Source organism: Scomber japonicus, chromosome 20, assembly GCF_027409825.1.
Source record: "Scomber japonicus isolate fScoJap1 chromosome 20, fScoJap1.pri, whole genome shotgun sequence".
NCBI classification, from domain to species: Eukaryota; Metazoa; Chordata; class Actinopteri; order Scombriformes; family Scombridae; genus Scomber; species Scomber japonicus.
Genome location: NC_070597.1, coordinates 9,913,176 through 9,939,800, shown reverse-complemented (window position 1 = coordinate 9,939,800; position 26,625 = coordinate 9,913,176). Strand labels below are relative to the sequence as shown.

The window sequence follows — 26,625 nt, the reverse complement described above, 5'->3', positions numbered from 1 at the left end:
GTCCTGTTGAGTTTTATCACTTCCTCTTAAGTCTGAAGCATCAATCACGTCAATGTTTTTGTTTAGCTCTATACCAGTATGTCTCCTCCCCTTTCTCCTTCCCCTCTACCCTAGCCCCCCTCCTCCTCCTCCTTACCACTCTGTCCTATTCAGTTTCCTTTTTCCTAATCCCATTTCCCGCTCTTCTGTCTCCTTCGTTCATTCCCTCTTCCCACTCTCCCCCTGCCCCCAATCTCTAGGATCATCATCATCATCATCACCATCACCATCATCATCATTCCCCCAAAGGAGCTTTACAGTGTCGCTGACATTTTTCCAGCCAGTCTGGATAAAAATAAGTTCTACTGTTTTGTTTGGTCCCTTGCCAAGGCTTTTGTCTCAGCAACAGCAGCCTGTTTTCTGTCACTGTCAAAGCGCACATGCAGCTCCGAAACACACACACACACACACACAAAAAAAAAGAAAAGAAAAGAAAGAAGGGAGGGAGGGTAAGGAATCGGTAATGAAGGAGAACCGAGACACAAACAGCGGAGGGGGGGAAAAGATGCTTTGTAATGCTTTTTTTCTCCCTCCTCTCTCCTCTCTTTTGTTCCCACGCTAGCAAAAACCTACATGTGGGCTTTGCAGCACCTGTGTGTGTGTGTGTGTGTGCGTGTGTGTGAGTGGAGATAGCGTGCATGACCACCCCACTCCCCTCTATGAGGCAACATTTGCGGGAAGCAGCGATGGAAATGTGTGCATCACCACCACCACAACACACACACACACACACACACTCAGACACACACAAACACTGTACGTTTTCTGCCCCTCTTGTGGACTTTGCCTTTCCTCTATTGCCCCTGCCCCCCTTTTCTTTCTTTCTCTCTTTCTCTCTTTCACCCTCTCTGAGCTTTCCTGTTCTCTTGTCGTCTTTTCTCTGTGTCCAGTGATCCAAAGTGTTGTAAATGTCAGGCATGTCGGAGGAGCGGAGAGGTTTTCGTCTTAAGCACATTTTAACCCCACCAGGATCACAGGTGGTGTGTATTCATCGTTAATATCGACCAATCGGGTTAATCTTCTACGAGGCTCTGCTCTGCGTCTAAGTCAGTCATAGAAAACATTGACCTTTGACCTCTGGTTTCATCTGCCACTCACACTAGTTAGTGGTCAGTTTGTTTTTTGTTTTTTTGCAAGGAAGGACGGACGAGGTATCCGTGGTTACCCAAATCACACTTCCTCATCCCATCCCACCCACCCCTCACCCTCGGGTCAGAGGGAGACGATGGCTGTCAGTGTTGAAACAGATCTGGGAACAGCTGATTTCAGACCTCACTGATTTCTGGCGGCTTAACTCAGGTCAGTATCTGATTTGCACAGAACTGGTCTGTGCCTTCCTCCAGGCGTCTGGTCCATGTGTTGGGGAACCTCTGCAGTTCCTGTCAGTCATATGGGGGCATCGTACTCCTCTAGGAAGTCTCTGAGTGTGTGCGGGAGCTGCTCGGCTCGCTCAGACCCCCCCAGGCCTCCTCTGTTATTCAGGGTCCTCCTGCACATGTGCTGCAGGGATGAGAGAGAGCTCGAGAGGGGTCGACGCAACTCCAAGGGAATCCTCTCTCCGCCTGTGTGGATCAGATACACGCTGCGTCCTTTCATGTCTGCAGCCTCCGAGTCCCCCCCACCACCACACGCTCCCTCTCTGCTCCTCGTGGCGTCGGGCCCCTTCCCCATGTAGTGCGCTATGAGTTTCAGCACACAGTCGAACTGCGGGGGCTCTTGGGTGCTTTGAGAGTCCGGCTGTAAGAAGAAGCCGCCTCCCTCGCTGTGGATGCGCAGGTTCTTGGTCCCGCGGGTCGTCTGGACAGAGAGGGTGAAGAAGTGGTGGTGGTCGGAGGAGTCACGGATCAGAAAGGTGCCCGGGGGCTCAGAGCGTAGCAAGGAGCTGGCCTCTCGTCCGCCAACAGCCCCCCAGTAGAACCCACTCTCCTGGAGCTTACGCAGAGCACGCATCACCTGAAACAGGCAACGAGAGAGAAAACGGTGACGTTAGGTGATATTACGCTTTTCGGAAGGGGTGAAAGTTCAGATTTGTCACCTCAGGTGAGACTCACCTGCTGGTAGTGTGCATGCGAACTGAAGGGTTTGTAGTGATGTGGGGTAAAGTTCGACCCCTGAACCCTGCCCTCTGAAGGGGTCCCGCTGCTCATGGCGAGGGGGTTGTGTCCACCGGAGGTTACCATGGCGCCATGGCCCCCTGCCTCTGCACGCCGGCCGAGAGGCAGGGGGCCCAGAGCAGGAGCGCCGAAGCAGACAGGTGGAAAGGAGCTGGGGGCCGAGGGAGAGGAAGGAGAGGGGGGAAGGGGTGAGGGCGGCGGGGTCACACACCGGGTCCAGGGCCCCGGGGCAGAGGAGTCTGATGCATCCAGAGAGGGGCTGGGAGAGAGCACCTACACACAGCTGGAGAGGCAGGGGAGGATGGAGGACAGATTAGACATTTCAATCTATGCATAAACTGATGCACACATCACATGCAATCAAAAATCTCTCAAATTTACACCCATTCATAAATAAATGTCTTCTTTGCCTCACCGGAGAGCTCTCCGTTTACAACTCTGTCAAATGCACAAGGCGAGACTGACTGCACGGCGAGTAGGCGAGTTATATTTAGTTTAAATGAATGAGCTCGCTGCTGCTGCTGCTGCCTGCACCGTGCAGCCAGACAGCAACTGGATCCTGATTGCTTTCAATTGTCTTCGACCGGGCGAACCGCAACAAGGGACTTCAGAAACGGGGTCACAGAGAGAGAGAGAGAGAGAGAGAGAGAGAGAGAGAGGGTGACAGACAGAGAGAGAGAGAGACAGAGAGTCCAGCGCGCTTTTTTCCCTTCCCCCCCACTCTCTCTTTCAATAAATAACTCCTTATTTCCAGCTCGGTTGCGCCACAGTGGTCCCATTCTCCGGTTACACTGTGACTAAAAAGGTGTCCCGTCTTGTCTGGGGTTGATCCCCCGGTGGCCGGGCTTAGAGCCGGACAGCGAGACAGAGAGACAGAGAGAGAGGGTTGAAGCAGGAGGCGCCGTAACAAGCACAGAGAGTCGGTCCAATATTCACACAGACACACAAATACAGCAAAACAACCCAAAATGTTAGACTTCCAGCAGCCTCCGTCTGCACTGCACCAAGAGCCCGAGCAGTCTCACAGCGCGTGAGATGTAACTATGATTTTCTAAAATGTTGTGAATGAAAAGCGCTATGCAAATAAAAACATATTCTTATTATATATTTTTATTATTATTATTATCATTATGGTCTCTCTCTTCTTTTTTTTTAACTTACCTTGCGGATATGTGCAGCCCCGCACCGCAGGCGCGCGTCGCAAAAGCACCACAAGATATGCAAACTACCCGAGAGTAGTGCTAGAGAAATTATTAACTCAGGCATTAAAATCCCCCCCCCAAAAGTGAAAAAAAAAAAAAAAAGTATCCAGAAAAAGTGTGCGGGTTTGTGTCCTGACCGGAGGAATGTAGCGCTGGTGGTATCTGCCTGCCGGAGGAACCCTGTCCGTGTGTGGAGGAAGGTTACTGGAGGTTGTTTCCAGTGAAGCTCCGCCTCCTGCGCTCAGAGGCTCTTCCAGTAAACACACGCACGCGCACCGCCCCGCGAGCACGCACGCACGCAGGCAGTCAGGCACGGGCTCGGGACTCACGTGCCCGCGCAAACCATGATCTTATAATACATCCGTGGCTCGAGCGCTCCCTCATGGCAGATTGCCAATAACTAATCAGCGTGACCTTTCGTAGGACTGTTTCCTGGTAGTGGTGGGTTCCCGTCCCGACAAGGTGAACATGTTTAAAAAGCTCCACATGTGGCGCAACACTAAACACTAAAAAATCTGCAAAAATGAGGGAACCTTTACCTTGCAGATATAGATGGTATTTTACATATGGTGTAACATGAAGACTTGCTTTTAGCCTACAGAGTATTTAGGACTCTTTTTCTGAACTGACACAAATTGAACCCTCACCTGCTCCCCTATTTCATAATATTTTAGATGTTTTATAACAGATGGTGTGTAAAAGCCATCATCTTGTCATTGTGTCACTTATGGATGGAGTAATAGTGAAAATAAAGTATTCAGCTTTTTTGCCTCCTCAGGGACCCCAGACCCCATTTAAGAAGTCTAAAGTCACTATACTACCTTAAAGTTGGGTTTGTTGCACTATTGAACTCTCCTGGTGTCCTCAGGTCAACTTTGACAGACAGTAACTGAACAACATGTAGTTTCTCTAAATGTGGCTTCTTGGCCATAATTTACCCCAAAAAATGTCTAAAACTGGCTAAAAAGGTCTAACACAGAATTGGGTGATAATTTATACCTTATGCTTCATAAAGCAAAAAGTTTTGACCCACCCAGGAGGACAAAAGTTACATGGGCTAATTTTGTTATTTATTATCATTTTATTGTTTTATTATCTAGCCTATTTATTTGATGTAGTATTTCATCATTTTGTTTTATCTTATTATTATTATTTATCTTTTGTTTGTTTTGTTTGATTGATTAATTACCTTTGCACAATATTCATTCACACAAATATTAAAGGGTGGAAGACATATGCAGATCTGGCAAAAGTAGCAATAACATGTAAAAATACTTAACCTTAACCAGCCAAACTCTGTCCAAACCCACAGAAATGTGTTTTTACTCGAGTAGAGATCCCAGAGTTTCCAGACACACCAAATATGTCAGGTTGAATTTTGGATAAATGTGATGTACACACATGTTCAATGAACCAGAAAGTGGAATAAAGTTGTTTGTAGAAACTTTAAAACTCCATAAGGGGATAAAAAAAGGGGAAATCTGTATGTTAAGGAGTTTTATGGATCAAGTAGAAGTATTCACTCTGCTTTATATTGTGTAATATTATTATATCACATTATTGATTGTTATTACTGATGCATTCACATGCAAGCAGCATTTATAGATGGTCAAAGTGCTGCAGTGATTTTAAGTGCTTCGTTTGTTTAATCTAGACAATGCATCGTCATATTTTATAGCACTTGTGTATTTTTGTTAATCTTCAAAGTGACAGTAACTATAACTATCAAATAAAAAACTATGGAGTTAAAAAAGGTTATTAATATTTACCTCTGAAGAGTTAAGTAGAAATAGAAAGTATCATAAAGTGCAAAATACAATCAACTAAACAGTATGTGTGATGTATTGTTATGTGTATCATATGCTGTAGATATATATTGTTTTAATTAGTTTTTATTCATTTCATTTATTTATTACCTGTTTCTTGTACTGGATCAGTAAAACCTCACCGTAACAGTCTAAAGATCCATTTTCAGATTTTCAGGTCAGGCTTTAAAATTATAACCCAGATGATAAACGTGTCATTTACTGGCTGATTTTAAGGCCCCTCGGGTGCAGATAAGGTCCCTCGGGTCCACATGTCATGTCAGGAAGTGTCCAACTTACTGTAAGTGCTCTTGAGCAACAACCAGCTACGGGAATACTGCTCTACTTCAAAGCCTGAACAAGAAAAACACTTCATTATAGTCAGAAATCCTGCATGCAAAGACTTTTTAAAAATATGCAGTTATTGTAACTGAAGATATTAAAAGTGCCCATTGTGCAGAACGCCCTCTGTCAGCATTATATGATGTATTTTTGGAGTATTATGACATTTTAATGCTGCACAGTTGAGCTGTTCCTAAACTTTAACTAACTGTTGGATAGTTTAATGCACGTTATAACTATTCATTGTATTGCCCTTTTTAGTTTTATTTTGCTTAAACACAGATAAATGGAGTGAAAAGTGCAATATTTCTGTCTGACATGTGGTGAAATGAAGTGTACTTAGCAGCAAAAGGAAAAGTGCCTCAGGATTCCTGCAGACTGATTTCTCGTCAGTCTCCACCGGCAGTGATAAACAAAAACATTCCTGCACAATGAACGAGCTGGGCACAATGAAAATAAACAAATTATGTAGCTGTGTTCAAGGATAGATGAGATAACTGATATAGAAAAGATAACGACATGTAAACTGTAACAACAACATCAATACTAATCAGGGGTTTATAGCTTATTACAATGGTTGGTGATTAATAGTTGGTGAGTTATTGATTAGTTCATGAATTGCAGCTCTAATATTAATAATTCATGAACTTTCACTTGCTTCCAACTATTGTGCTGCCTTAACAATAGTGTCATTACCGCATTACAGGGAAGGGAAGGTAGATTACAGATTACTAGTTACATTGTTTATTACATCATAATGTAATGTACATATGTAATGTACGTATAACTTATTACTGTTAGGGTAAGTGTACCCATTAAGCACCAAAATCTGAGTTCAGGTGTTTTTTACAAGGATACTGACATGATTTATAAGGGAGATCATTTCTTATAAAGCAACATTTATCTCTCATTTGAAAATGTTTTCATTAGTTCATGTAGATTTTGGAATATAAAATAAAGATATTTAATGAATAAAGTGGGTTTAATTGATACTGTGACTCCATGTAAGCACCATGCATGCTCCAAATAAGCAAACTATAGAAACATATTGATTTCAAATAATTAAAAACAGCAACATATGTATTCAGTAGCATGTTGAATAATAAAAAAAGAGGAAAAAACCCTCCTGAGCAAAATCTTAAAGGTCTGACTTCAGATGTAACTGCCTTTGTAATCACAAACATTTTCATCAGTAGCTGTAATGGATTACAATTACCTTTATTTTGGAATTAAATTACTTAACGCTGTTACATATAACTAGTTCACTCCACTGGCAGTATACTGCAACATATGATGCTTATCAAGTTCATGCTGAGAAGGACTCAAGAGTCATTTAGGTGGAACAAAAACCTGCATATATTTCATGCTCCTTGCTGCATGAATGCAAACCTGTGGTAAAAACGGAGGTCACACCTTCGACAGTAATAGCTACAGAGGGCAAAGATCAAATGTGTGTTAGCTGATATGCATATGCAGAGCAATGTTGTGTGCCTCCGGTAAGATGTGCACACGTGGTTATCTTTAGGGTGTCTTCACGGTAAATTTGACTGATATGACATTACAAGAAACTGAAGTTGCACATCTGTTTGCAGGCTGATCACATGAGGTCGCATTTAATTCAACATAAAAACAAAAAATCAAGATGAATAATTAGTAGTATATTGTTTTTCTTAATTATTTAGATGTTTTTAGATTACTTACTGCAGTCTAAGCAGTAGTCTAATGTGTTTTTATACTCTTTATTATTCCTTTCTGTTTTAATTTATCCTTACTTTTTATATCATATTACATTCTTAATAGTCTGATTTTGTTTTTCTTGTATGTTCGTGTTCATATCAGCTAGATGAAGTTAATCAGTAAGACTCCCACTCTCTTTTTCTGCACATCACTTTCATTTTCTTGTTTGTATTGGTTTGATTTCGACCTGTGCAAATAAACTCAAAGTTACACAAACACCTTGCTTTGTTATGTTTATTTAAAAAAAAAATCCTGGTAAAACATGCTGTTACATATCTGTTTTTGATTAAATGCAATACCTTCTTTTTTTCAAATGCAGTGTCTGTCCTTCATTAGAAACTGCTGGAAAGACCTTGCTTCTTTACCTTACCTCTTTTAATTATCTTTTTTAACTTAAACCTTAATTTTAATTAGCTGTCTGACTGCCCTATACATTTACCCTGCCTATGTACAAACATCATTGAGGTCTCTTGACACTTTAAAGCTGTGTAAAATATGTGGAAAAAAACCTGTTGTAATAAGTTGAAGTCGGCTAAAACGATTTAACACAAAAATGGGTTATAATTTAAACTTTATTCTTTATAAAATCAAACCAAACCAGGTCAGGAGGACTAAAATTGCAGGATGACAACAGGAGGGTTAACTTAAACTTTAATTTTAACTTAAATTTTAATTAATTGACTGCATTTACCCTTCCTATGTGCATTTACCCTTCCCATGCTATGTGCATTTACCCTTCCTATGTGCATTTACCCTGCTCCCTGCACTAATGTCATTGAGGTCTGTTGACTCTTCAGAGCTCTGTGCACAAGAGTCTGTGTCGATAAAGTTTATCATTCAAAGTCGCAGACGGTGCAGCAGCAATGGCGGCTCCCGTGTCCTGGAGGAGGCTGGTGTACTCCGTGTACACACCGGCCGTCGCCGGAGTGTTCACCCGAATATCCGACCGACTCTTCCGTACCCGGGACAGGAGAGGCGGGTAAGAGACGCAAAGGGCTTCACACATGCGGATAAAGCTGCAGAAAGCCACTCGGTGTGTCTGACATGAAGCCCAGATGCTAAAGTTAGTGTTGCTGCTGCTAAATGCTTCCATTATCGGACACCAGCGTTTACTTTGCTGCTGTCTGGACTCAAACTCTGCAAGATGTTTAGTTTAGTTGCTCACTGCTGCTTTATCTTGGAGGGTAAAACCAACAAGGTCATTCCCCTCCCCTCCAGCAGCTCCTGATGCTACAAACAGTGTCTGACCCTCAGAAGAAGAAGAGGTTTCCCAAAGTGAGGAGCTGCACATTATGTCCCTGTTGATGTTTGTTGTGTAACATTGTGAAGAAACCTGAAACCTGCCCTGACCTGTCAAGTGCATTTACTTTAAGAACAACTTTAAGGTGCTTGAACGTGACTGTCTCCATTTTAAAGCTACTTTAAAGTATAAAGTTTATACTTCTACTACACTACATTACAAAGGGACATATTATAGTTTATACTCCACTACATTTATTTAACAGCTTTAGTTACTTTTCAGATGAAGATTGGACCCAATGGATAAAATAACAAGCTTTTAAAGCAGTTTGTTGTCAGGTCACATTTCAGATGTCTATGAGTTGTTAACAGCTCGACCAAATAGTGATTTTTCTCTCTAAACTTCTCACATGCTTTCACTTCAATAAATGTTTAAATGATCCAATATTTCACCAAAAATCAAAGATTAGCGAAAAAGTCCCAAAACTAAAAACAGATTTGTGATTCAGAACTTTGTTATTTCTTCTTTCCTCTCCCATTAAATCATCTCATGACCCCTCACATTTATCTGGTGACCCTTTGGAGGGGCCCCACCCCTAGGTTGGGAACCACTGGACTAAACTAGCTAACTGTATATAAAGTAGTATAAACTAGCTAACTGTATATAAAGTAGTATAAACTAGATAACTGTATATAAAGTAATATAAACTAGCTAACTGTATATAAAGTAATATAAACTAGCTAACTGTATATAAAGTAGTATAAACTAGCTAACCGTATATAAAGTAGTGTAAACTAGCTAACTGTATATAAAGTAGTGTAAACTAGCTCCACCTCCAGCAGCTACAACAGTAACATGCTGCTCTAACACTGATGCTTCACTATTAATAATCTAATGATGTCATATATAATAATATATCAGTCAGAGGGACCAAACAACTACTTTAACTGTAATACTTTAACGACATCACTCATAATACTTATGTACTTTTACTGCAGTATAATGTTTCATGCAGGACTTTTATTTGTATTATTTAAATTGCTGTATTGGTACTTTAGCTTCAGTAAAGGGGAGTACTTGCTCTTCAGATCTACAAAAGAAAGCAAAGACCAGCATTTCAAGTTCGCTCACTGACTTAGTATCACTCGAGAAGAACGAGGATGTTAATCTTTCAAAGTGAAGAGATGTAAAGAGATGATGAAAGTTTCCAGTTGGGTAACTCTGAATTGTGTTGAATCATGATGAAGAGCGAGAAAGAGCCTGCCTTTTCTTTTCTTTTTTTTTCTTCTCTTCTTTTATCACATGCTTCAAATCAGGAGGGATGTGGTGCAGTCACATACCAAAGTAAACAGCTCTTTTCTATTTCAGTTACTAGCCGGAGCCTTGTATTATTAACTTAGCCTCTAACCTCATTAAATCTGACCACGTTAAAGGCTCCTAAAGGACAGCCATCAATTCACAGCTCTTCTTACTCCAGAACCCATAAAACAAGAAGTTAAAAAACTCAATATTAACAAATCTACTCTGACCTTTGTCCTTAACTCTTCATATCTATGTCAAGGATTAATTTAGGTACTTTAGAGGCTTTTATGGAGGCTTTTATTCCGCTATAGCCCGAGGGGTTACGGTTGGAGTTTTATAAATATTTATTGCTTCCAGTCTTCAAATGAAAAGCCAGAACAGTGGTTACACATCATTTTTACTATGTCCCCTTTTATCTCCTCACACACACACACACACACACACACACACACACACACATACACATATATGCGCTGTCTTATCATTACAACAGAAAACTGTTAAAAAAGGGTTGAGCTGAACATTACATAAGTCTACTATCAAGCCTCGTATATTCCTCTTTAGATAACGTTTGTAATTTGCACCGCTGTAAAAAAAAAAAAAAAACCCAACCTACACAGATAATCCAGCCTTTAAAGCACGGGGCAGTTATCTCGTACTGCAGTTGTAATGACTTATTGAATGATATGCATGTTTATGATCCCAAACAACAAGGGAAGTCCCCTCGTTGCCTCTTTTTGGTGTTTGTCCCAGAAGTTACAACTCAGCACGGTGGCTTTGGGAGAAGCGCCCTGACATGTGTTTTACTGGTTTTAAATACAACTCTTGTGTCCTTTTGATTTCCGTGCGGGTTTTAAACCCTAACCCACCCGTACTTTTTAAGCGGGGTGGGTTCCAGACCTTGTGAATTATACATGTTTGTGTCTTTTCGGATCATTTCTTTATTTTTTTTGTGTTTTTTAGTGGTGGTAATGATTATATAAGATACACTTTTAAGCACAGCATATGAAAGAATGCAGCAGGATGACTTCTGACAATCTGCCCGAGGGTCACAGTCATGTCTGAGGTTAACACTCCACCCTCTCTTTATTGGTCGTGGCCACATTGTCAGACCGAATTGCGCGATCGCATGGCAGACACCAAAACAGCTTGTGGTGGTGTTAGGGGTGAATTATAGGACAAAGAAAAAACAGGCTCGATGTTAAAGAGGACACATCATGCTCATTTATAGGTTTACATTTATATCAATGGGGCTCTATTAGATTATAACACGATAGATACAGTTACAAAACATCTTTATTTATCTTTATACTGGCCCCTCAGTTCAGCCTACGTTTGAAACAAGCCGTTTTAGCTCCTGTCTCTTTAAACGCCCCCCCTCCTCCCGATGAGCCCAATCTGTTCTAATTTTTCTTTTTAGTTACTGGAAGTTGCATCTTGGCTCTGGAGGCGACTTAACAGACCACGAAATAAACAATAATAGTTTGATTTCACTACATGTACTTGTTTTTTACTCGAAACGTCACATATTTTAGTCATGCTAGTGTCACGGCTGAATAAAGGTCAGTCATTCGGTTACTCTAAAAATAAGATATCTCAACAAGTTGTTTCCTTAATGTGCCTCTTATCTGTGAAATGGACTGAAATCTTTAAAACATGCCTTTATTCACTACCTTAAAACTTTAAACTTTTAATGCAGTTGTTTTATTTTAATTTTTATATTTTTTTGTCCTGTGTCTCTTTAACTGTAAAGTGTATCGGGGCCGTGCTGCAGGGTGATTTTACACTTTAAATACAACCGATTGATTGATTTAAAGACATTCACGGTGGTCACAGGATGAAGCCTAATGCATTCTTTACATTATGAGATTTGGTACCAAACATTAACTTTCCTCCAGGAAGAATTATACTAACTTTTAAATGATCTTTTAACTTTTTATTGAGCACCATCATCAGCTTCAATCTTCATTTTTATCCAATTTAGTTATGACCCAACACCTGTGAAACTAATAAGGTACCCTCACACAGCTGATAGCACGTCTGTAAACTCTGTCCTGTTTAAATATAATTTCTTTGGAATAATTAATATATCTTAGGTGTTTATTTAAAGGGCACTGTGCACATTAGTAAACTGACACTGTAATAATATAAATATGAATGTGCCGCAGTTAGATACACTGCTCATTTGCACCTGTAGTCCTGATTCAATTAAGGAATAAACAAAAGGTGATTGTAATAACACTGAATTGCTGCCAATCACTCTGATGTGTTATGTATTAAAACAAATCAGATATAAGTAAAGACGGTAGCTAAAATCTCATCTTCACCAAACACTAAACCCACTTCCTGTTCTGCTCCTCTCGTCTCCTGCAGGTCCTCCATGCTGCTGCTCGCTCCTTTACTGGCTGAAGCCGACCCAGCCCCCCGACGCGTCTCCAGGCCCACCGGGTCAGCCGGAGCTCAGGGCACAGACGGCCTCTGCACCCACTTCCGATGGATGGCAGAGCACGTACCCGCTTTCCGGGTGCCCGGCACCCACATCCACATTCTCACCTCACCGGACCAGTTCTACCAAACCATGAAGGTTGGTGTCGCTTTTGAAATCAAAGTTTGTGGTTCAGCTGAAATGGAGCGAAACAAAAACATGACTGAAACTATTTGGCTCGATACATCTGATAAACAAGCAACAACTTTCCACAGAAGCTCTGTATCATATGTAACAAATAGGTAAGAGGGCATGAAGGAAGTACTTGATTGGAGCTCACGTGTTATCTCTTGAAGTCTGCGCTCTACTGTACATTTACAGAGGTTTCTAGCGGAGCGACATCTCCGCCCGCTGAGCCCTGTTAATCAACACAAGCGACAAAATTACTTTAAATCCTTAATTACAAACCGGTTTGTTGTGAATCTGATATCCTGAACCTCCGTCCATCACACGCCTGCTCACCAACACTTTGCTCTGTGCTCTATAAGAGTTATTAACCTTATGCACATGATTTAAACAGGCAACCTGTACCAGGAGATACAGACTCTTTAACACCCTGTTAGGAGTAGTTACGGTGGTTGTTATGGTAAATGGTAAATGGTAAATGGACTGTACTTATATAGCGCCTTTCTAGTCTTTGCGACCACTCAAAGCACTTTACGTGACATGTCATTCACCCATTCACACACATTCATACTCTGATGGCAGGAGCTACCACGCAGGGTGCCAACCTGCTCATCAGGGGAATCTAACCATTCATTCTCATTCATACACCGTTGGCGCAGCAACGGGAGCAATTTGGGGTTGCCCAAGGACACATCGACATGTGGACTGGAGGAGCCTGGACTGCCAATCTTCCAATTGGAGGACGGCCGCTCTACCTCCTGAGCCACAGCCGCCCCGTTGTTCAGTTGTATGTGCCTTGAATTGGTAGAATTGAAGCTTGTGGTAGGTTTATACTTTGATAGAAAGGACAAAATCAGTTTAGAAACTAGTATGTGTGACATTAATGATCAAGGAAAGCATTTCTCGTTATCACATAAAACATTTAATTGTTTACCATTATGACTATTTTTATACCTTCTTACATATCCTGGTGGAGATACAACTCATAAAATCCAAAATATATATAAAAATATTTGTGGAAATGATGAGAAAGTAGTAACATCAAATTCTGTTTTTTTTTTACATCTCATTTTCGACTCCTGCCTGTGTAAGGGGTTAAAGATAATAACGTTAAACTGAACGTGATGCTGTAATACAGTCACACCACACAGAGACAAACAGACACGTGCTGTGACTTAACGCCAACCTCACCGCTACAACTGGAGGATCTGGAAATAGAGAACGATCGCCAAACCCTGATTGAGGAAGTATAATTCTTTCCCAGCAGACTCCGATCGTTTACTCAACACCTGGAGTTGGCAGAGGAGCAAATTGCAGCTCACAAAAGTTAATTGTTCGGCTGTAAAGTGACGCGTCTCATCCAATTCCAAAAATGTTTTTTACCAGCTACAATAACAATAGATAAGAACCCTGGGAGGGAGGGGCAGCTGAGGAGGGGAAAAAACCTAATTGTGCTTTTGATTTAATAATTAATGCTCTCAGTTTGTCTGTTTTGCCTGTTCTCCTCTTGTTAAAGGCTCCATAAGCGTTCAGGAAGTCAGAACGTAACGTCAGTAAGCCTACTGATCCAAACTGGATCCAGGTCAGCCAGGATTAGCCGCGTATCCTCCTTTCTCACCTTAACGCCGTGTTCTTTTACCCTTATTGTACATCAACCTACATATCCACCAAGCACTCCTGAACAAGGTTATTATAGTTCTGAAATCTTCTTTAATTTTTAGTTTTTTCAGTTTGCTTTTTTATTTTATTTTAGTTTCAGTTAGTTCATCAAGTGATTTAGTAGTTTTAGTTTAGTTTTATTTTGAAGGAATTGACTAGTTTTAGTTTGGTTTTATTTTGAAGGAATTGACTAGTTTTAGTTTGGTTTTATTTTGAAGGAATTGACAAGTGTTAGTTTGGTTTTATTTTGAAGGAATTGACTAGTTTCAGTTTAGTTTTTATTTAGTTTTAGTCTTAGTTTAGTTTTTCAGGTATTAAGAGAAAGCCTTGATTGTAGAAGCTGAAAAAGATGAAAGTTTTAGTCTTGGTTTTCGTTAACTATAATAACCCTGCTCCTGAACCCTGAGGTTGAGTTTTTATGAACTAACCCCAACTCTAACCCTTCATCCTGTAGGAATACATTTATAAATGGGATGTTATGAGAGATCTCAGAGATAAAACAGTGTTGTGTGTAAAATATATCCACATATTTTAGTCCAAGATCAAAATAAAAGCGTATTAACTCCAAGTGATACATAGTGAGGGTGTACACAGGATGAGAGAAAGGCATGAGGGTGGATTGTGTTAAATCCAAAGCATGAATTAGTGTTGATGTGTTTTTTTTTTGTTTTTTCCATTTTGCACATTTAACTTTGTAAGATATAGGGGTGCAATAGATCACAGAACACATGGTTCTGATCATATCACGGCTTTGAGTCACAGCAGAAAGGAGGAAGGAGGAGGGGGGGGCATAAATATAACTTTGCTTTCCATTTATCTGTAAAACACTTAAAGCAAGCCTCAAGATGTCCAAAATATTCAATACTCAAATGTTAAAGTTCAATATTCTTCCTTTTAAACATTGTGTCGTGGAATAGCTGCTAAAACACTCGAGACAAGAAAGAAAGAAAGAAAGCACGGACACTCTGAAGATTAAATGTTAGTTATTATCCATTGATAAGGAGACAGAACTCACACAGAGAAAGTCATTCCTCTATCTCACTGTAAAATGTTAAACTAACATCTTTTTATAGTTTATCATCCTACACTGGATCATACAAGAGCATCCTGTTATAAATGATTTCTTTGACATTTCAATAGTGTCCCCCCCCTCACACCCAAGACTCTAAATTTCTACCTTATTTTGGATGTAAGCCAACACAAAGGAAGAGCAATGGGCCTCCTAATGATAACAAAACACACATTCCACAAGACACACAGTGATTAGGAGAAAAGCAGCGATCCTACGTCCACAATCTGAGAGTAAAATGATCAAATCAATCGTTGTTTTATAATCAGTCAATTAATCAAACTTTATTTTTTATAGCACTTTTCAGACATTGCAGTGCAACAAAAAGCGCTTTATATATTCAAAAACAAACAAAAATGAATAAATCATCAAACCTAGAAACAGGAAACTCAGGAAACGCTATCATAAGTCTCAAGGAAACACCAGAGGTACGATTAAAATGTATAAATAAATACATAAATGAATAAATACAAACAATACAAAATAAAGCGCTAACAAAAGATGAATAAAATATTAAAATACATTAAAGGAAAGAATAAAATGAAGTCAGTATGGCTTTGAATAAAACATGAAGCTGTTTCCGCATCATAAAAACTTGACAATAAATTACAAACATGTTTACGCGTCTTGTCCGTGCAGCTTGTCGAACGAGGTCGGGGAGGGGGGGTAGGTAGGGTTGGGGGTTGGGGGTTGGGGGTGATGACATTTAGCAGCTAGATAGCTAATTAAACTGAATGTTAATATACCAGCAAATGTCACTTTGGACTCATTAGATCCCTGCTGGCGACACGCTGAGTATCCGTGACTTCTATTTAATGTCTCCAATGAGTTGTAATTAATCCGTGGGTCACATGTGTACCAGATCATGGGGGGTGATCAGTAGTCAAACGCTACATCGCTACATAGATGAGCAGATTTACAGCCTTGTTTACAAATCATTCTCACTTTTACTCGCATTGTGTTTTTCTTTCTTTCTGTCTTTTCGTGGCCTCACCCCTGTCCTTGTCACACTACACTGGAGTCCTTTTGTGTTTCAGCTAACTTTAGACTATTCAGGTTTTCCAGGAACATAAAAACAGGAATTCACTGCAGTTCATATGTAGGAGGGGTTTTCCTTGAAATGAGGCCATTGTGTAGCTTTAAATAAATAAAGATAAGACAAAAATACATATAATACATAAAAGAATGGTTCTCTTTTAATCTTTTAATGCTTTCCGAGAAATCGTATTGTGAATTCCTCAACCTGCAGGTTTCTATATGCAGGTCTATATAATTAGATCTTGAAATGTGTCATGTGATGAGTCATGTGTGCGTTATGTTTTTGTTTTTTTAACCGTGGGTCAATGCATGTAGCAGGGTGTGTCCATGCACGTGATACAAGCGATTAAAACATATTGTTTCTGTTTTGTTTTATATTGACACTTCCCCATAGCTTAGATCGATGATGAGAAACGTGATTTCTCAAGCTCCATTACATCCTGTTTGTTACTAATTGTCACGTGTTGGTTATTGTTTGTATATACTGACACTTAACACATGAAGAACCGGCCAAAGCGCCAAAAGCAAAATGAGGTTTAGTTTCCTGCTGAGAACAAGTATTCAGATTGTACTAAAAACAATATCAGATCAAGCATGACAGGATCTTGTTGCTGTCGGGTGAAATAATATCAACTTTGAGGGATTTTCATGCTTTTAAATAATACAAATGATAACTCCTCTTTCCTTGGACTGAAAGACTTTTAAACCCTTAAATCAGGGGACTCAAATATACGGCCCGTGGGCTAGAACCGGCCCGCCAAAGGGTCCAAACCGGCCTACTGGATAACTTTGCAATGTATGAAAACTGGAGAATACTAAATCATCCATTCTCAATCAAGTCTTCTGACCTTCCTGTGGATGTTAAACTTCAGATAATTGACTTGCAACTTGATTCAGATGTTAAGGACTCATTTTATCAGTATCTGTTACCAAGGTAACCTCAAACTGACAACCGTATCTGCAAACATTTTGTACATTTGAGACGATTTATCTAATCTTGCTGAAGGCATCTCAGGCTGTCTATCTGATTTGTGGATAGATGGTTTATTATTGTAAAGTCATAATATATATTAGGGCTGCTCGATTATGGAAAAAAATCATAATCATGATTATTTGGGTCAAAATTGAAATCACGATTATTAAAACGATTTTTTTTTTAACTTTAGAAACAAGCTGCATTTATTGGACATTTGGCTTAATTATTTTTCTCTCCCAGCAGCGGCCTTTTATCTGCCGCTTAACGCAACACACAGCAGCAAATGTGCAGAGATATTAGAGCTGAGCGAGTTACCATGACGATAGTTCACACAACACTTCCTGGTTTTTAATAATTAGTCAGTAAACTCAGCATCGTCTGACGCAGGCTGGAAACTCTGCACTTTTATTTACAGTTAAAACATTTCGCCATGTGTTTCAGCTTCTGTTAAACTAACAGAGCTGCGGTGGCTTCCTGTCTAAGCTTTTCAAAATAAAACCTTTGTTATTGAGCGCTATCTCATTATTATTATTATTATTATTATTATTATTATTAAAAATCGTTTCCCCTTGATTTTATTAGTTTTGAGATCGTTTGGCCCCTAAATCGTAATCACGATCAAATTTCGATTAATTGAGCAGCCTTAATATATATTATATATATATATATATATACAATGTGTTATTTAAAGGTTATTATGAAGTGGATTTTAATGATCTGGCTCACATGAGATCAAATATGGTTGTATGTGGCCCTTGAACAAAAATGAGTTTGACACCCCTGCCTTAAAAGTCTGTTACAAATTACAGAAAATATAGCTTTCCTCTCATCGTGAGTTGTATCTAAGCATGTTTCGGTTTAGCTTGTCGGGGGATCTGGCTCCACCCTGATTCAAAAAAAAAAAAGAAAAGACAGTGCATAAAAAAATTGAAAAAGACATCAACATCTTTTTCCAGAAAGTGTCCCTGTTACTCTGGATGATCCACAGAGCTCGCTGCCAAACAGCTTTCATAGGAAATACTTTCTACTGAAGAAAAACAAAGTCCATGAATACTGATGACAATGTGTTCTGTGGCTTTTCCAGAGTAAAGTCACTGCTTTTGGAAAGAGATGTGACCGTTGAATCAATAAAATTTATACAGTTGGGTTAGGTTAGAGGCTGAAAACTTGCAGACAGATATTTCAAAACCTGGAGGAGTAAAAACCAAAACTGTCTACATGATTAGATAAAACACAGCAGCTAAGATAGAGTCAACTTAGTAAGAGAATGAAGCTGAAAACCTTTTTAAAGGCCAAAAATATCTACTCATTCAAACAAAAACAAGCACTTGAGAAGGCTGATTCGTAATTTGCTTGTTTGTTGACCTTAATGCGGTCGGCATCCTTCAACCCAAGTGCTTGTCGGATGGTTGTCTGCGCCACACACACACACACACACACACACACACACACACAAACACACACTTTTCTGACGTCTGAATCGTTGAGGCTGTGTCCAACAACTTCTTTAACTTTATGAAACTGACAACTTGATATCGAGTCAGGAAGAGTTTTTCAGTTTTCGCACATTCGCCACGAATGCTTTCGAGGAACGACTGTATGAAAAACTGTAATCCCATAATTTCAACGATTTATTGCCACTTGTTTGGTTTTATTCTGGCCTAAAACAAAACCTCCACATGACACATTTTTCTGTATATTCAGCAGGAAAAACAAACGCTCACAGATTCAAACCATAAACTTAAAAACACAAACGAGCAGAAACACAAAACAAACTGAATAAAACAAACTCTAAACATTGTTATACATGAAATTAAAACATGACTCTAGATTTTAAACCAACAGAACAGACAGCCGTACAGCACGTCACTACAGAGGAAAACAAATAACTAAGACTTAAAGTTATAATAATAAGAAGAAATATTGGCAATACTTGAGTAAGATTAAATAATAATAATAATAATAATACTCCTAAATAGGGTTGCAAAGGGGTGGAAAATTTCCGGTAAATTTCTAGAAAGTTTCCGGTAAATTTCAATGGGAAGTTAAGCTGGGGAAATTTGGAAATATCCCAAATTGGAAACTTTCCATGGGAATTATGGGAATTATGAGAATTAAATGGGAATTTATGGCAATTTAGTGGAAAGGTATCATATCTAAAAAAAATGTTTAGTTATAAGCAAAATAATACAATTAAAACAGATTTATTTATAAGTTGAACATGATCAAGTTGAACAATCAAACAGAACAACATTTTACACAACTATATTTAAGTTCCCTAATAAGAACATACCTTCAGATTAGTAAATTCTCGGTTTATTCCTGTTAATTCTCGTTAATTCCCGTTAATTCCCATGGAAAGTTTCCAAGTTTGAAAATTCACGGAATTTTGCAACCCTACTCCTAAAAGTTAAAATAACCTGTAACACATCATGACAACAGCTGCTCTGTACTGTTTCAAAATGTGGCGCCTATCAACACTTTTTTTTTTCCTTTTTTAGACGTGGTCAAACGACACGTAGTACGAATTAAAAGAATGGAAAAGTTTTAAGATGTTATAGTTAAAAACACACAACTTACAAATTCATGTGTGCTTTGTCTTTTGTTTTCTCTCTCTTTCTTTCTTTCACACATCAGGCACGTATCAAGACGGCGAAGAGGCGAGTGGTGTTGGCCTCGTTGTATCTGGGAACGGGTCAGCTGGAGCAGGACCTGGTGAGTATGAGCATGTTTAGAGGAGTTTTTTAAAAGGGGGGGGGGGGGGGGTGAATTGGCTTCTTTAGTCCGGGCAGGTGAGAACAAGGCCGTCCGAACACTATAGACGCGTGCCAAATAACTGGTCAGAGATGCCAGAAAATGTGAGTCACGGTCCTCTTCCAAGAGAACCGCAGTGTGGGTTTGTTCAGAATGAAAAACGCACACCAAGCCAACTACAAGGAATGACCCCTAAATGCAAGGGTTTATGGGTATAAGGAGACCAGCGCTGGCATGTGATCGCCTGCTGTTCTTCATGCTTGGAAAGCCTAGCATAACAACATTAACCCAGAACAAACCACAGTCTGGACTTGATGCTCATATTCAGCTGTTTTTTTTTTTTTTTTTCTCTGACTGGTACGAGCAGCAGAGAGAGAAGAGGCAGAAATTATAGAAAAAAAAAAGGCACAGACAAGTCAAACATGCTTAATTATAGTTAAAAGCATCTGAATCAGCCTCCGTCGTTGCCAAACTCTGTAACCTCACAGTATGATGGATTACTAGAAATGTTGAGTCAACAAGGTACAGTAAGTCCATGTGAGTTATTTTTTATTTTCATGCCCAGGTTTGCTTGTAATTAGACACCGTGAACAAAAAACTCGATTCAGTAGAAAAATGTGAGAGAGCGTTTTGTGGTTTCAAGAAGAATTCAAACTGCAGGTGTAATTTCATCCCGATTCCCGAAGACTCGATTAGCTAACTCCAACCCCCTCGATACCCACCAGCCTACACAAAAAGATGCCTGACTGATTCTGATTGTCACACCTGAGCTGCGTGTTTATTTAAGCGCAGGTGCATGCGGGGAAAGTAATCTGAAAAATGCAAAGCGAGGCGAGTACGTGTTTTTTTTTTTTTTTTATATACAAAAGAAATTCAAACAGGCGTTATCATTTTTCCTCTTCTTCTTCCTCCTCGAGTTTAAAACCAGAGAAAGCTGCCAGTCCAGTCCCCCCCCCTCTCTCTCTCTCTCTCTCTCTCTCTCTCTCTCTCTCTCTCTCTATCTCTCTCTCTTTCTTTCTCTCTCTCTCTCTCTCTCTCTCTCTCTCTCTCTCTCTCTCTCTCTTTCTCTTTCTCTCTCTCTCTCTCTCTCTCTCTACGACACGTCTCACCATACGACACCCACACGCACTCACACACTCGCTCGCTCACTCATCTACTCCCTACATGACTGATTTTACAGACTTTTTCTGGTAATTTTGACCACTTTTGAATCACTTTTACACAATTTAATACCCATGTGACTCCGTGTTTTTGCAACAGTCTAGACCGGGCTGGGCTGTGATTAATGGGCATTCACCTTAAACATATATATATATATATATATATATATATATAGTAATTATTAATTAGTTCTCACTTTTATGTGGTCATAGTAATTATTTAGTTTTTATGTGGTCATATTATTTCATGTGATATTGTGAAATTTTAACATTTTTTCAGGTGCTGTATTTATCATTGTCTTCTTAATTATTCTTAATTACTCTTTATAATTATATAAGACAATTATTCTTATTCTACTTCTTAATTCATCTTTTGTGTCAGTTTTAACTAACTAAAATAAACTAGCTTAAAAAAAAAGGACATGGAGATTAAACCTTTACATACTGTTCATATTCTGACTCATAATTAGTCTCTACACTAATTCAAGTGGTTAATCTTATGAAAAGAGAATTTTTTGATCCATATGATGAATACAACAACATGTTTGAATGGTGACACAGATCAAATTTGTACATTTGCATATAAAAATGTGAATAAGCTGCACAAAAAATGTGAAAATAGAAGCATTTTATTACCCTTTTGTAAACTGTGGGTCACATAATGAAAAGTCCACCATGACGATGTGTTTATGGTGTTTTTACAGCTCTCAAATGTAAAATAGTCAAATTTGACCCTGAACATCATGTGAGGTAGTGGTCTCCAACTCTGCTCCTGGAGAGCTACTGCCCTCGACCCGCTCTAACACACCTCAGTCTAATAATGAACTCGTTATCAAGCATCTGAAGCTTGTCAAGGGGCTTTATAACGAGTTGATAAGGGTTAAAACCTTCCTTTAAAAGGAGACCAAGATAAGAGAGCAACATAAACATTGTTCCAACTAGAGCAGACTGAAATATAGGTCAGCTGATATCGGAGTATTGCAGATACTGTATATCAGTATCAGTGTATACGTTGTCCCATATGCGCTCAGTAGGTATATTAAACTTATATAAACAGCATTTTATGTATATTTAATCCTTTTCTTTTAAATTTTATATGTTCTGTATGTTTTTTTCTTTAAATTTATAAATATTTATAATAATGAAATTCCTAAAACATTAGCCTGTTTCAGTTCATTGATGTCATTTTATACAATAAAGTTTATATTTAAACTGTAAATCATCTTGCCTCCGTTACACATCTCAAAAAGTATTTCATCCCATGTGTCAATTTTTCAATTTCCTTCATAATACATTTCGACTTATACAAAATGTATGATAGGCCCACTCATGTGATCGGGACGTGTGCTGAAGTTGGAAAGTGAAGAGACCCAGTCTGATTTTCTGTCTCTAATTTGTCTCTTTCTCTGTTCTCTAGTTCTCACAGTCCTTGTAATTTTAGACTTGTAAAGGAATTCAGGTGACTTTGGTTAATTCCTTTACACATCTTTGTCTGCAAACAATTACTGTTTATGTATATATTCTGTATATTAAGGATTATTGGCTGATATATTAATATTAGATTTTTTTTAACTCCCTGATTGGTATCGGCATCGGCCCCAAAACTGCAGTATCCGTCAGGCTTTAGTTACAACAATAAATACATAAAACACGGGGAAGTGGATTGTCTGTCATAGTCTGTTTATTGTTGGCACAGTTTTAATACACATCGGTATTGATTGCACATGTGATCAAACTGTTTCTAAATAGAGGAATGTTTTTGTTTGCAGGTGATAGATCAATCCTTCCCATTGTCGGGGTTTAAACGTTGAGGTTTAAACACATAAACCACTCGGTTAGGGAACGATCATGGTTTGGGGTTAAAACAGTCAAATCCAGGAAAAAACACCCGTTAACTGAAAATGTCTGATGTGACAATAAAAAATGTCCTGTTAGTGGTCTGTAAGAGATCTGGTGTTGTGTTGAAGTCTGTTCCCTTCTGGTAAAATTGTGTTTACATACCAGTATAACAAACTACTGTCAGCACGGAAAACCAGTCCGGACCAACATCCTGTGGACTGTTAACAGAGAAACCCGGTCCGTGTCAATAGTCCGTTAAATATTGCTCCGGTGCCAAAACATGAATTAACTAATAAAGATGTGACTCTATGAACGAGTGAACACAATACCCAATCAATATGAAACACTGAAGATAATAATCAGGATCCGGGGGAAGAAGCATAAACATATTTAAAAAATGAAACAATTAAAGGAAACCACACCGACCGAGAGTTTCCTGATTCTTCAGAATTTACTTAGAAATCCCCAAAAAGTAATCAGCTCTGTTTCACTTAGTATTTATATTTATTGGCATTTTTTCCCAACTCCATCCTAACTCGGGGGGAACCTGGCTGTATATTATGATATAAAACAAAGGAGAAGACATTTAAAAACACATTTAAAGGATGTTACAGGAAATAAAACTGATAAATTGAGCTGAGGATGAACGTGTGAAGGTGAATAATGATCTAAATCAAGGCTCTCAAAGTCACATTGTTCTCTCCTGGGCCTTTATTTCTTCATCAATTTGATCTGCCGATAAGTTGCATTCACTGTTTCCTCAGAGGCCATGGTAATATCGTCAGTGTGTTTGTTTTCGTTAAGATATTAGATTCACGGGCGTGCAGGTGGCTGCATGTCACCCCCCCCCCCCCCATGTTTCCTGTCTGTCTACTGCTAAATAAAGGCGTCTATGCCAACAAAATCTTTAAAAAAAAAAGATATTCGATTCACTGTTGCATATGATAAAGAAAAACAGTCAATTGTCACATTTGTGAAGCTAGAACATGAAAATGACCCAAAAAAACTCAAATGATTTAATCATATTAGCTTCCAATGAAATTTCTGCTAATCGACTAATTGATTCATTGCTGCAGCTCTAAACAACAAATCCTTAAATCATCTCCTCTGTCTTGTGCAAAACATACTTGGCTCTGCTCAAGAGGTGCATTTTGTAATCCTGTTCATGTTTAAAGATGAGACAGGAAGCCTCTGTTGAAACTCATTTGAAATACCCCCTGTGAATAAAGAACATATTTCATATTTCAGTTCTGCAGCCTCGGTTACTCTAAAATGAAAGACTGGAGTTAAATTAGAAAGCGGGGGGGGGGGGGGGGGGTTAAGATTCAGTTGAACAGAACAGAGCCTTTTCTATCCACAGTTATTGGTTGTAAGCGCTCGAGCAAATCTAGCATGTAAGTGACTTCCCTGCTTTAATGGATAAATGTTTTTGCTCGGAGCTCCAACTCATTGTCACATTTAATCCAGAGCTGAAAGTGTTGATGCTCCCAGAAGACCTCTCTACTGGAAAGAATAAATGTTTTACTGGCATGTAAACAGGCTCTCTGGGGTGATGTCTAATGAATGCATTTGGGCACCAGATGCACAATTCAGCTGAAGTTTAAAAAAAGAAACCGAAAAAAGAAAAAGAGAAAAAGCATCGGATTGATATCAGGAGGGGAACAAAAACTTCACGCTTACTGTTTCATTACCTGTGTGAGCATAAAGTAGTTAGTCGTGCTTTTCCCACGCTCAGGAAACGGGTGATAATAGGCTGCCTATGTTTGATAAATGTTATGTAATGTATAATCATCAACCTGCTCCTTTTGTTGTTCTCAGATACACACACAGTGGGACAAAGTACAAAAAACAAAGAGACCAGTCATACTTACTAGATTGAGGCTCAGGTTTAATTTGGTTAACCTTTAAAAACTGTTTAAGGTCACATTTGATCCATTTTGACATGTGACAGCTGTAAAAACACCTCAGATGTTTTTTATTGTGAAATTTGACGACTTTTCCTTAAGTGGCCCAAAAATAAAAATATTTTAAATGTTATACTTTGACTCGTATCTATTGACATGGCTTTTTCTTAAATGAATAGTTAATAGTTTTAATAAGATAGTAATTATGAGAATTTCTTTTTATGATGCAGCAGTGAAGACTGATGGCTCGAATACAATAAAATACTTTGAAATCATTATTGCTATGTTATATTTTCATGTTTTAGGTAAAATAGGATGTGATAGGTGTTTTTTCTCCAATAATGAGTGGTGTAAAACCTTAAAAAAATACACTCTTTCTGCACTCTGAAACATTAATCAAGGTTTAATCACAGTTATTGATCAGTCAGATTGACTAATGATGGATTTTAAACAGATCTGTGGTTCAAAATTTGGTATAAACACTTACAAAGCTCAAAAATTAAGATTTAGAAATCTAATTTAAGCTTAAAACACCTGAACATGGACGATCAATCACAAGGTCACCTGCTAACAAAAAAACAAAAAAGCAAAAAACAGGAATATAAAACTGTGGTTTGTGGTTTAGGGAAACAATGGTGCCAACAAAAGGGAGAAGTGAATGAAGACCACAGGAAGTGTTTTTGTCAAAGGAGTTTCCATGTAAAATGTAACTGAGATTAAAAGTTTGTGCAGTAGGCGACCGTTTACTGCTAATGTGTGAAACAAAAAAAATATGAGTCCTAATTCAGACAATTTAGTTCAACTTATTAAACATTTCTCACCTCAAGTCTGTTTCTTAACTCGCCTGTTGCCCTCGAGTCAATGTCGAGTCCTGTTGACCGTTATTTCTAAAAAAAAACTTGTAAAACCTGTGGTAATAAGTTGGAATGTAGTTGGCTCCAATGTCTCTAACACAGAAGTGGGTGATAATTTAAATTTCATGCTTTATAAAGTTAAACCAAACTGGGTCAATTCTGACATGGGAGGAGAAAAGGGACACAGTCAAATTTAATAGTTTTTACATCTAGCAGAAAAGACTGTGACTCATGTTGTGATTTTATGTTTGTCTTCTTCTCCTTCTCCTTCTTATTCTTCTTCTTCTTCTTCTTCTACTCCTTCTTCTTGTTCTTCTTGTTCTTCTTCTCCTTCTCTTTCTCCTTCTCCTTCTGCTTCTACTTCGTCTTCTTCTACTCCTTCTTCTTCTTCTTCTTCTTCTTCTTCTTCTTCTTCTTCTTCTTCTTGTGTTTCAGGTGGACTGTATGGAAGAAGCTCTACAACACTCGCAGGAAAACAACCCCGACCTAAAAGTCTCCGTTTTGCTGGACTACACACGCGGCTCACGAGGTCGGTGACATTTCTCTTCCGAGTGCCATGTTCAACATCATCATCATCATCATCATCATCATCATCATCCTGATCCTGATCGTATGCTGTGGTTGTCTTTTTTAACGTGCAGGGCAGGTTAACTCGAGGACCATGCTGTTGCCCCTGTTGCAGCGCTTCTCCTCTCAGATGCGGGTGTCTCTGTACCACACGCCGGACCTGAGGGGGCTGCTGAGGCTGCTGGTCCCTCAGCGCTTCAACGAGACCATCGGAGTCCAGCACATCAAAGTTTACCTGTTTGACGACAGCATTATTATCAGCGGGTATGTTGATTCACACTCACACACACAGATTAGGCTGGCTGTGTCAAATTGCCCCTTTTTTCACACTGAATTTGTTTCTGTAAGTTCCAACCCCCCCCCCACTCCTCCTCCTCTTCCTCCTCCTCCTCCTCTTCCTCTTCCACCATCTG

The 26,625-nt window shown here is 39.1% G+C and overlaps 2 protein-coding genes across 2 annotated transcripts in view; one reads left to right on the top strand and one right to left on the bottom strand.

Moving 5' to 3' along the window:
• The window catches only part of socs3b (suppressor of cytokine signaling 3b), a 4,386-nt gene extending 864 nt beyond the window's left edge, over positions 1-3,522 (bottom strand). The window contains exons 1-3 of the mRNA XM_053341685.1: positions 3,315-3,522; positions 2,091-2,436; positions 1-1,992 (exon numbers count right to left, since the gene is read on the bottom strand). The exon at positions 1-1,992 is cut by the window's left edge and continues 864 nt beyond it. Of these exons, the coding sequence (XP_053197660.1) occupies positions 1,426-1,992; positions 2,091-2,219 (696 nt within the window). The 5' untranslated portion in view covers positions 2,220-2,436; positions 3,315-3,522 and the 3' untranslated portion in view covers positions 1-1,425. The remainder of the gene's footprint in view (positions 1,993-2,090; positions 2,437-3,314) is intronic.
• Positions 3,523-8,095: 4,573 nt separating this feature from the next.
• Positions 8,096-26,625, top strand: part of LOC128381633 (CDP-diacylglycerol--glycerol-3-phosphate 3-phosphatidyltransferase, mitochondrial) — a 33,405-nt gene continuing 14,875 nt past the window's right edge. The window contains exons 1-5 of the mRNA XM_053341678.1: positions 8,096-8,218; positions 12,155-12,365; positions 19,772-19,849; positions 26,081-26,174; positions 26,287-26,476. Of these exons, the coding sequence (XP_053197653.1) occupies positions 8,103-8,218; positions 12,155-12,365; positions 19,772-19,849; positions 26,081-26,174; positions 26,287-26,476 (689 nt within the window). The 5' untranslated portion in view covers positions 8,096-8,102. The remainder of the gene's footprint in view (positions 8,219-12,154; positions 12,366-19,771; positions 19,850-26,080; positions 26,175-26,286; positions 26,477-26,625) is intronic.